Source organism: Pholis gunnellus, assembly GCF_910591455.1.
Source record: "Pholis gunnellus genome assembly, chromosome: 21".
NCBI lineage: Eukaryota > Metazoa > Chordata > Actinopteri > Perciformes > Pholidae > Pholis > Pholis gunnellus.
The window spans coordinates 6,300,542-6,311,846 of NC_136548.1; the positions used below are offsets into that span (position 1 = coordinate 6,300,542).

Here is an 11,305-nt window from a genome sequence, read left to right on the forward strand (position 1 = left end):
CCTCAAGAGGAGCACTGCTCTTATTTTATTGAGCCGTGTTCAGGTATGTTGATGTCTTTCTTTGGATGGACACACCCTTTTTCTTTCTTTCAACAAGAAGAACCGGAACATGTACAGCGCACTGACTCACGTACTTAATGAAACAAAACAAACTGGATGCAGGGCTGTAAAAGGCTTTTTGTTTTATTAGCGAAAATGCAACATTATCAACATGAATAACAGCATTGTTATGATTATGCTTATTGTCGAGTGAACTACAAATGCACACAATACTTTTTTTTATAATGTAAGACACATCAACCAATTTGAGTGGTCTTGATCACAAGAAAATTACTTTTTTTACATTAAACATTATTAATGTAATGTGGGACTGACAAACACTAGCACCGAGCTGCACCGAACCATGCTGGCTTGCAAAAACACAGTATCCCAGTCTTACCCAAATTTCAATTCATTTCTACATCTGGAATCAAGTGCAATAACAGATCAACACTGATCTGAACAAGCTTGCCTGCTCATGAAGGCACTAGGAGTTGTCTATTTAACTCCTCATTGGCCCAGCTTGTCAGTCAGAGCATCTATCAGCTCCTGCTTCTTGGTCCCGGTGGTGCGAACCCCAAACCGCTTACAGGCCTCCTTCAACACGGGCACGGTCAGCTTTACCAGGGTGCCGTTCTGCACGTGGCCCCGCAGCTCGTCTTCAGGCACCTCCACTTTGGGCTTCTTCTCAGCTCCGCCTCCGGTATCAGCTGCCGGTTCAATCACGGAGAAAGCACTCAGTCGACAGAATGATCAGATTTTGACTGTACCACAACACAACATGACCACAGCAGCCAGTGACGCATTTCTAAATCCTCTGTAGTGATCAATAAACTTGACCAAAGTCTATACCGTGTGTAAGGGCAGAACAATTTACCAACAAGAAAAAAAACACCAAGATACAGTAAAATCTTTTTTGCTGAGCTAGTTTCTGTCATGACTCCAGCTCTGACCTGTTTTGCGTTTGGCAGCTGGTTTGCTCTCGGGGTTGTAGTCGGCGGGGTAGACCAGATCTTTAAACTCCTGAACCAAAGGACCCAGACGGTCGTTCATCTGCTCCACCTTTGGCACTGAGACCGAGCAAAAAAGAGAGAAGGACAGGTACAGGGTTAGTTGAAGGAACGAGAAGTCATCGTACCAGCCACAAGGAGTTTGTCTGCATCTTACTGATCAGGTCCTCTATGTCCTCTGGAGCCATCATATCCAGAGCCAAGGCCTCCAGGTTCCTGTACTGCTGCTGAATGACTGGATTCTCAAAAGCATCACTCCTGCATTCCATTACAAAGAATGAAAACATGTAGCAGAAGGAAACAAATTAAAAATGACCTTGTTATGTCTACTTTTGTTAATTAAATGCATTTCTCCCAGAATAATATCCTTTTGATGCAACAAATCAACACACACCGAAGACTCCAAACTAAGATCTCTGTAAAGTGCTGAACGTGTGCAGCTACCTGTATTTGAAGCGGAGCTTGGAGACGATCTCCTTCATCTTGTCCACCTGTGTCTGTGAGGCTTTTGGGTACTGGGGAGGATCCAGAGTCCGCACGTCGTCGGCGTATGGCAGATAGATGACATTGAAACCTGATACAGGAGAGACGACATGCTGCCGTCAGGCTTCTCCACTACAATGACCTAGAATGTACAGTAGTTGCCTATCTTGCTTTCACTGTTAGCAAAAGGCGCTAAAGTGTGTTAGCCTCCTTTGCTGAGCGCAGCAGTGCATCACCTGGAGGTAAAATCTGTACTTTCCCCTCGTCGACCTCCTCTTTCTGAGGCACCAGCGCAACAAATCGAGGCGGGTAGTTCCGACGAGAGACGCAGCGGCACAAAGCGAACACGTTCCTCTCGCTACACTTTGTCAGCAAGGCGGAGAACAGACATGCGCTGCCTGAGGTGGGAAAACACAGGATACATTAGAGCTCGGCAAACAGGGAGGATGCTGTAAGACACTCAATACTAAGGTTTTAATATGGCTTCATAGTGGTTTTGAAGTAAGTCAGACACAGACAGACAAACATTGGTACCTTTCATCTCATCCTCCTCAGGGTAGAGGAAGACAGCAGGGCGGATGTGGTGGTGACGTTTGAGCCTCTCCATCGGTTTGAATCCGATTAGAAACATTCCAGGATCTTCAAACTTCTTGATGGCGTCCACCTCGTCCTTCTCCATCACTATCTGTTTCTTACCGTACACCTATAGCAAGGAACAAACAAGAAACAACAACAAAAATTCACTGATAATCATTGAAATGTAACTAAATTCAGCTAAATTTGAGTTGGAGCTGATACACTCTTCTGTTCAGATGTTTTAATTTTACTGGTTGACTCATATAAAACCTGACTTAAAGTGTATGGTATATATATATATATGACAAAATTCAGTTTTATGAAACAACCAAACCACAATGAGCATACATTGAGTGTGCTCTTACCTGGGATTTCTTTATATCACTGGGCAGCAGCAGGCTGCCAGTCTGAGTGTGGAAGGTCCGGGTTTTGCTGCGGACCGGCTCGTTGGTTTCCCTGTAAAGTCTGATGGCAGCTGGTTTCCGAGCTGCCACAGCAGTTGAATATAGTCCCACAGCTACATTTATGCCCTCACCAAGAGACAGGTTTAACCTAAAGATGGCAGAGAGGGATGGATGGTGCGAGGAACAGGAGAGAAGTAGGTCTTAAGGGATTGAAAAGACACAAAGATGAACCACAAAGAACAAAGATAGCAAATACACGTGAATGCAAAAGCGAAAAGAAGTGACGAGACTGCACTCTGTCTGGAAATGGAAATGTGTCACTTTTTTCTACCTGGCCATGGCTCTCTTCTTCTGCTCCTTGGCCCGCACCCTCTTCTGGAGGTCCTCCAGCTTGTCACAAGGCTTCAGCTGCAGCCCCAAATCACCCTCATCCTCAGGTGGACTTATAATGTCGCGAAAGAAGGGCGCCACATCGAAGCCGCCCGGTTTCATCAGATGCATCAAATCAATGACGACACCTATGAGAGAGGGGATAAGTCTCACGGGGTCATGACATACGAGCTGAACGCATTAAAAGCAAAGATCCTGAAGGCAGCTCTGAGCTTTAATCCAACACGGTATTATTACAGACTTCATGAAAGAGGAGCAGCCTTTTTGCTGAAGACGTACCGGTCTCTTTGAGGTCACCAGCCTTTGTGCGAGCCTGCCGGTCTTTCACACTGTCGCCCCCGTGTGGTTCATCCCTGCAGGTGAAGATCATGAGCCGCTTGTGTGAGAGGCGCAGCTTGATGTCACTGTAGAGGTTGGAGCAGCACCACAGGGCGTCTCCTAACGACGTCTCCCCGCTGCCCATGGTCTCTGCCGCTAGTTGGGCACCTTTCCCCCCCCGCAGAGCGTCCACGTTCTGCACTCGCTTTGCACCTGCGGAAAAAATAAGGGAGCAGAATGATGAGGAAAAACAGAATGAATGGGGATGTAAGAAAGACGTGTTTTTCAATTTGTGGAGTCACCAATACTGACTGTGAAATAACATGTGATAGCAATAACAAGTTTGTATGTTTGCAGCAAAACAACAGCAATTCAGATTTGGTGTAATCCTGTGTTGGCTCAGAAAGTCCAGCGTCTCACCGGGTTCATCAAGGTCGTGGTACACGTAGACATGCTTGAATGAGTTCCTGGGATTTTTGCTCTGCTCTGTGCCGTAGAAAACCAACGCCATCAGATCCCTGTGACTGCTAATGATCTTACTGGCGTACACACTGCGCACAACCTACAAGGACAGAACACAGACACTTGCTATCACGAGAAGGCAAATCTGAGAATAAAAACAACCAACGAGGCCTATAATACTGATATTCAGTAGATGTTCTTGTGTTTTTAATAGTGCTGGGCAACGATTAGTCGCATGTTATGTGCAACATTTAATAATGAATTCAAAAGTAGTGTATTGCGCACTTTTATTTGCGTTCAAAAGGCAGATGTCTCGCAGCCGCGATCATATTTCTTGCACTACCTGTGCTCAGTGTGCTGACCTTATTTGACACATTCCACTGCTGTGAAACATGAATAAAATGTTCCGCGCGCATTTCATCAAAATGTCTGTTTTCTGTCTTCATGACAGTCAGAGCATGTGAATGCAGCTCTACTGTTCATCACTATAATGCTGTAACTCCGAGGTGATGATGGTTACCCGGCGATGTCCCGTAGTCTCCAGTGAGAGCAGCAGCTGGTGCACGTTGTAACGCCGTCGCTTTTGTAGTCCTCACCTTTTCATACAACTCGTGTATTCTTCTGGTGATGGTGCGTCTTGAGGCTCATACGTGCCGTCATTTGTTGCGATCCTAAGGACGTTCCTCAGACCGACATCTTCCACAATACTAATCGGCCTGCAGTTTGTATCCACTTCGCTGTGGCATTTGTTAGCTTGTCTTGCTTTTGTTCATCTATGCTTCTCCCACACGCTGCATCCAACGTAGTCTGCCGAAGCCTCCTTCCACCATTTGTTTGGGTGGGTGATTTGCTCTCATTGGTTGAGACGCGATAATAACGCGTTAACTTGCCCAGCCCTAGTTTTTAGTCAAAATAATTTGGATGATTTACTCCTAAAAGTGCCATTCCAACTCCACAGTCTCAACCTTTACACACTTATTGAGATAATTCCAGCACGTTTACATCAATTCCAACAAAAACACAGAGAAGAAAAATAAAATAAAGATAGCTGGCCATCTTACCTGCATGGTCATGTCAAAGTTTGAGGGCTGTCCGTCTTCTCCTTTGATGAACATTTCCTTGGAGGCATCAACCAAGAAGACCAAACTGTCTCTCCCTGTGATCTTGTAATCTCCTAACAAAGACAGGCAGACAGATTTGAGATGGTGTCTTACTTGTTGGTATCAAATGCTATCTGATAAGTTGTGTGTTAAATTAACTATGGATCATAACACTAAACTGCATGGCATGCAAGTACGGTCAAATCAAAGTTGTCATATACAGATCTTTAATTGGTTAAAATGCAAAGTAAACATAAAAAGGGGAGGAAAAATCTAGCAGAGAGGAAAAATCAACAAATCTGACTGTTCGATGGCAGTTTACAGGCTTTCGTCTCACCTCCAGATTGCTCTCCTTCCTCCTGCTCTTCATCGTCATCTTCATTCCGGTAGTAGGCGTTCCACTCTGCCATCTTTGCTGCTCCTGGTCCTGTCAAATGATTCAGCAGTTTAATAACACAACAACAACAACAACAACAGGAAATAAACAACAGGAAATAAACTGTGCTCCATCAAAACTTCCAACAAATACGTAACGTTACGCCTACAACTTCTTAAACAAATAAAAATGTGGTGCTAATTTAATCAGACAACAACAACTATGCAAAGGACAACGCGAATCATTTATTAGGTTTAGTTAAGATATTATTAATATCATAGTAATGTTATCAACTTCATCCAGGCAACGTTAGCTGGTTTAGCTTGTAGTTAGCCACTGTTCGCTTCATTAGTATTTTGGGGTCGCTTAGTGAACAAATATAACTTTCTATCGATGCACACACATTATAACGAGTAAACACATTAAAACGATAAACTGAAAATATATAAAGTAATTGTATGAGCATACAGTCACTCGCCGTACTTTGCTTCTCTCTGCCCACAAATCCAGACTAGCCTCAATGGCTTACACGCTCCGTCACGTGCACGAGCACGCTGAAAAGCGTACGGAACAGCTCGTCGTCTATTGGACTCTTGTCTGTCAATCTAAGGTATTGACCAATCCTAGTGAAGTAGGCGGGACTTTGTTTGCCGCGCGGATCGACACCGGAAGTGATGCCGCTCTCGCCATGCGAGAGCACTTTGTTTGACAGTCATGTTATTGTTTACAGTGAGACAGTGACACAGCACCAGCTGTTAGCAACCGGCAAATTTGACCTGTTTTTAGGAGATTTATATTTGCTACAGCATTATTACTTTTCATGTGAAATAGCTTGTAGCATATATTTATATCCATAACAGTTCCACGATAAACTTTTTATTTAAGTTTTGTTCAGTAAGTAAGCTAGCCAGCCGGCCAACTCTCGGTGGATCTTTGTACTTGGTTAGCTGCATTTTGAAGCACTCCCTTTGTGCCGACATGGACCAAACCGACTCCTACCCAGTGAAACTGTACATTTACGACATGTCCAGAGGCATGGCCCGACAGCTGAGTCCTCTCATGCTAGGTGAGTTTTGGACGAGCCACCTGTTGCTTTGCTTCATGAAAGCCGTAGACCGTACAGCCTGGCCGGCGAGAGAAACCAGGAGAGAGCGGGGATGCTACTCAGGCCTAAGCTATGACTTTAGTTTCTGCCATTCTGATTTAATCCTGTTTTTTTTTTTATCATCTAGGGAGACAGCTTGATGGGATATGGTAAGTAGACTTGTTTTGTAGAAGTTCTCACTATAGATCCTGTGAACTGTGTTTAATTACTTTCATTGGTTTGGTTTTATGGGAACATTGTGTTTTGGTATCTTACAGGCACACTGCTATTGTGGTCCATGGAAAGGAGTTCTTCTTTGTGGGAGAAGGCATCAACAATTGTCCACCGGTAAGAATCAGCATCAGCATTTTCTCAAGTACAAATACTTAGAAAGTAATGGATCAAGAGGTGCTTGTCAATGTGTTTGAAAAAAAAAAATCATACTGAGGTGTGTATGTGTGTTGCATCCTAGGGTGGCACCCCCTTAGGTAATCCTGGCTCCATAGTGGACCTGGGCTCCACTGAGGTGCCTGCAGACATATTTATGGAGTACCTGTTTTCACTGGCAGAGTCCTCATACAGGTACGGGCTCAGGCTTTACATGTAAAGATTTGTGTGTCTGTGGTTTGTTTTGTGTTGTGTTTAAACCCTCGACCACCAGATGGTAGTGTTGTAATCTACCTTCAGCCATTTGACTCTTCCATTCTAATGTAACAACGTAAACTGAGACAGGAAGTAGCGTAAGGCTCAGTGTATTAAATGATATCCCCTGTATCATGATGCGTATTGTATCCCCAATGCACAGCCGTAATTTCAATTCTCACACTTCTCAGTTCCTCCTGTTATCTCTCCCGTCAAGATGTGGCTATCTTGTTTTTTCCTGCTACTCACCCGCCCTGATCTCCACCTTGTTCGGCCTCTCTCTCTCTCACATTAATGTCTCTTCTCTCTCTTTTTTCTCCGGGTGCACAGCGGTGACAAGTACAACTTGTTTGAGCACAACTGCAACACCTTCAGCAACGAGGTGGCTCAGTTTCTCACGGGGCAAAAGATCCCGTCTTACATTACAGACCTTCCATCTGAAGTTCTATCCACGTGAGTCAATAATCACCAGTGCTCCTCTTAATTTTCTGTATTTGTAGTTAAACTGAATCTCTGCGTATGCTGATGTTGTCACAATAATGGAAATTCTGAATTTGTAATGTAGTGTGTGAGAGTGTCAAACGTCTACAATATATATACAGGTGTGAATCCCTCTAGAGTCCCTTTCTCAGAAACACATAGTTTGTTTGATTGACTTGTTGTTTTGCACCAATGAAGAAGTAAAAGTGAAAATATAGTCGAGGCAAGTTTGAAACTAGTATAGGGAAATAGTTAATTGCATTACATCACCCCCCAAATAAAGCCTGAAATGCACTGAACATCCCAGATTGATGATGCCATGTGTGGCTGTTTCCTCTGATGGGTTCCACTCACACCTCCCAGAGGAGGTGACACTGACAATATTGCATTATCGCAATATTAATATTACAGAGCAATCACTTGCAATAGTAGTGAAGTAACATTTTTAATTGTAGTTATTGTGACACTGACTACTTCTCTCTCTTGCTGTGTGTGATATTCTCAGGTGAAAGACTCTGGTCTTGTGTATTTACTTCCCTTCCCCTGGTCTAGCTCACATATACTGTCATTTGTTCAGACTTTCTTTCGGCCCTTCTGATTTCAGTGTGACAGTACTGTCTGCTGTGTTTCCTCTTTAGGCCTTTTGGCCAGGCTCTCCGTCCATTACTGGATTCCATCGTCATAAATCCTGGAGGCAACAACATAACTGGACAGCGATAGACGGGGCCGTGCACATGAAAGAAAACTACGTTCACATCAGGGTTTGGGTGACAGTGGGACACTTGCCAACAGCCTGATCACACCTCTGCCTGTGGGTGACAGGTTGATCTTTTGCTATAAGTCACTTTTCCAATTAACCACTCATCACTTGGATTGCCTTCTCTGTTCAGGTTCTGTATGTTCCACACATCAGAGTTTTGAAGGTGTGCCAGCGACTGGGGGCCAAACAGCGTGTATTTCCTCTCTGAATGAGAAATTTGGTGCAGTTACAAGTTTGTGTGTGTTCGAGAAGTGAGAGTACTTTCCCTGGTTTAACCAAATCATTAGCTTCCAGTACTTAAAGGGATAGTTTGGGTGTTTTGAATTGCTTGTATGATGTACTTATTCATAGTCGTGTATTAGTACACTGACTATGTATAATTACCTCATACAACGCCACTTCAAAACACCCAAAGTATCGCTGTAAACTGTTTTTTAATAGGTTAAATTCATCCTTCCCTGCACTGGTAATCTTGAGATGCTTTTTAAATCTACATCTTCCTCCTATAAGGTGCTTTATCGTGAAGTGTGGTACGATCGGATGACCAGTACAGAAATTGATTGACATGTACAGAATCGGATATTAGAAGATGACGATAATAATGAGTCATTTTTAGCTTCTTAAAGCTAACAGTTCAATAGAAATAACTTTTTGTCATATTTGCTCAAACTGTCACTATGTCCTGACAGTAGTGCATGAGACGGATAATCTGGGAAAAACATCAGGTTCCTCTGCCTCCTCTTAGGGCCCCTAACGGCATTTGTGAGATACCATCGCGCCTGAAGAAAAACAGCCAATCAGAGCCGAGCAGTCCCTAACACGGTGTCAATCACTGCTCGCAAAGCTCGGGAACTCTGATCACACTGTCAAACTAGGAAAGCTGAAGAAATATGGATCAAGATTCTGTCTCATGTATTACTGTCAGGATATAGTGACAATTCTAGCAAATATGACAAAAAAAGTTATGAAACTTTTATCAGCTGTAGCTTTAAAAAGATAACAGAGCTTTGGATTTAACCAGCTCCTACCTAACCAGCATTACACCAGTAAAGCCTGACGAATCCTACTCTGCTTCTGTCTTATGACGCTCCAACCGAACATCGGCCTCATCTTCTCAACGCGACTTGTGACCATATGAATGACTTGGAAATGTGATTTGAGTGTAATGCCTCTTAGAAGGTGCCACGTTTCCCCCTCATCACTTCACCGCCTCGTGGTCGTTCACACATCGACGCTATTTGATCCATGCATGTCATAGAACTAGAACGGACAGTTTAACTGTTTTCAGTGGTCGTTTGGCTAGTTAAAAAAGAAAATGGCGATCTTTGTCATTTGTTTTGAGTTTTGTAATGGATGGCTGTGTAGTTAGAATTGATTTGAATGGGAATGTCCGTTCTACACCCATTTCTATGGGTGCACCGTAGTTTTCCCACAAGCCATTTAGAGCAGAGGGCAGCTTAAAGAGACAGGCGCTAACACTGAGTATTTCAGAAAGAGGGTGAATACATGTATGTTCAAACAGACAGTATGAGAAAAAGAATGTGTTTGTTTTAACATTAAAGAATGTAAACATGTTCTAGTGGTAACCCAACATACAAGTATGAACCTGAAAATGAGAACAACATGTCCCCTTTAACGCAATCCTCTTAATGTCTCTTTATTAACTGATTATCTTTTTTCTGTATCAAAATACACATAATATTACCTGCACTCCTAATATTTCCTCTTTCAACATGTTATTGTCTGTATTAAGTGTTCTTGTCTGTGGTCATTAATATGTCAGGACTGCACTCCATGAGCACGTCCAGAGTAAGTGTTCGTTAAAAGGAAAGAAACCACTCAGTAAAAGAGTTCTGCTGTTCTGTCTTTGTAGTCAGTGTTTGAACAAATCGAATGTGTGGTTTAGCGTGTGTGTGTCTGCTTCAGTCAGGAACATCTAACGATCACAGAGCATAGGATTGTGTGTTTTTTTAAAATACAGGACCAATCGCCTGTACTTCTTTCAGTTGCATCACTTGCCCAGACAGTTTCTAAATCCAGCGATTGTGCCTGATAGCACTGAATATTGAAGTTTTGCATAGTTTGTATTTACAGGGCTGAGCTAGGCATAATAGATGATATGTACAGCCACTTACCTGCATTACTGCGGGGCCATGAATCCCTCCTTGAAGTAAAACAAATTCCATAAGTGTCATTATTCTCATTTCAGTTTCCTTGGAATTATTATTTGTTATATTGAATATATATATGAAATACATATTATTTAAGCTATTGCTATTAAACTTATTTGATGATGCTTAAATGGGTGTCTGCAAGTTGTTAAAATAAGTATTAAATTGTCTCAGATGTCATTTTACACCTACAAGGCCTGTTAAGACTATAATTGACTGTAAAAGGTCTTTTATTAAAATATGTATTCTAAATATTCACTGTTTTTCTCATTTCTTTTAACAGTGAAATGAATGCAAAGGATAATAATGTGAGTTTGTATAGGATGAGCAGCACACCCTGCCGTTAGATCAGTAGATTCATATTTCAGTAGAAAAGCTTTGGGTTCGTGTAGTTTCAGGAACGGCCACAGGGGGGCACTAGAGGCGCACCGCAGCGGTGGCAGCTATCGTTCATGCCTTGATGCATCAATCTGTGTTTAGCAGAACACCTCAAGGTCTCACTCTGAAATAATCAGGACATTCTGATGTAGGGTTCCAAAATTAAAGCCCTTCAAAATCTCATTCATGAGACATTTTGTCTAATTTTAAATGAGATTTTAGAGAAAATGGTGCATTGTTACAAAATAATTTACGACAGGCTAATACGTTGGAATGAGTTACGGGTGAATTGGTGGTTACTAGGACATGTTTGTGATTGAAGCTGCTTCAAATCCCAGCTGGGAAAAATACTGCAGATGTACAGTAACATCTGTCATTTACCGCCAACTATTCAAGAGGAGCTGTGGCTGACAGTGAAACAGCAATACTGCTCTCTTGTCAGGAGATAACTATATATTATAGCACTATTTACTCTGAACAAGAGTTGGTAAAGGTGATCTCAAATTAGCTCTTAAAGCCATATTGAGGAGTTATGATGTTTCGCTGTTAACTTTATCCAACAAACACAAGTCAAACCCGAAGCCTTATATGGATTTTTACAATCTTTAATGTTTCATATCTTCAAAAGTGGC

At 42.6% G+C, this 11,305-nt stretch overlaps 2 protein-coding genes across 3 annotated transcripts; one reads left to right on the top strand and one right to left on the bottom strand.

The window, feature by feature from the left end:
• Positions 1-171: 171 nt before the first annotated feature.
• On the bottom strand, positions 172-5,705 carry xrcc6 (X-ray repair complementing defective repair in Chinese hamster cells 6). 2 transcript variants are annotated; one of them, XM_079182002.1, is made up of 13 exons: positions 5,642-5,705; positions 5,120-5,209; positions 4,744-4,856; positions 3,641-3,782; positions 3,182-3,433; positions 2,844-3,030; positions 2,474-2,660; positions 2,067-2,235; positions 1,769-1,930; positions 1,494-1,623; positions 1,207-1,307; positions 993-1,109; positions 172-749 (listed from the first exon to the last, which is right to left on the bottom strand). In XM_079182002.1, exons 2-13 carry the CDS (start codon positions 5,190-5,192, stop codon positions 550-552), a joined length of 1,833 nt encoding a protein of 610 aa, XP_079038128.1. In that variant the 5' UTR covers positions 5,193-5,209; positions 5,642-5,705; the 3' UTR covers positions 172-549. The 2 variants fall into 2 exon arrangements, with proteins under 2 accessions (XP_079038128.1, XP_079038127.1); XM_079182001.1 differs by having other exon boundaries at positions 5,627-5,697.
• A 188-nt stretch (positions 5,706-5,893) lies between these two features.
• Positions 5,894-10,542, top strand: desi1b (desumoylating isopeptidase 1b). Its single transcript, XM_079183114.1, has 6 exons — positions 5,894-6,224; positions 6,391-6,412; positions 6,521-6,590; positions 6,715-6,824; positions 7,215-7,337; positions 8,003-10,542. The coding sequence occupies exons 1-6, from the start codon at positions 6,137-6,139 to the stop codon at positions 8,082-8,084; spliced, it is 495 nt and encodes a 164-aa protein (XP_079039240.1). The 5' UTR covers positions 5,894-6,136; the 3' UTR covers positions 8,085-10,542.
• Positions 10,543-11,305: the final 763 nt, after the last annotated feature.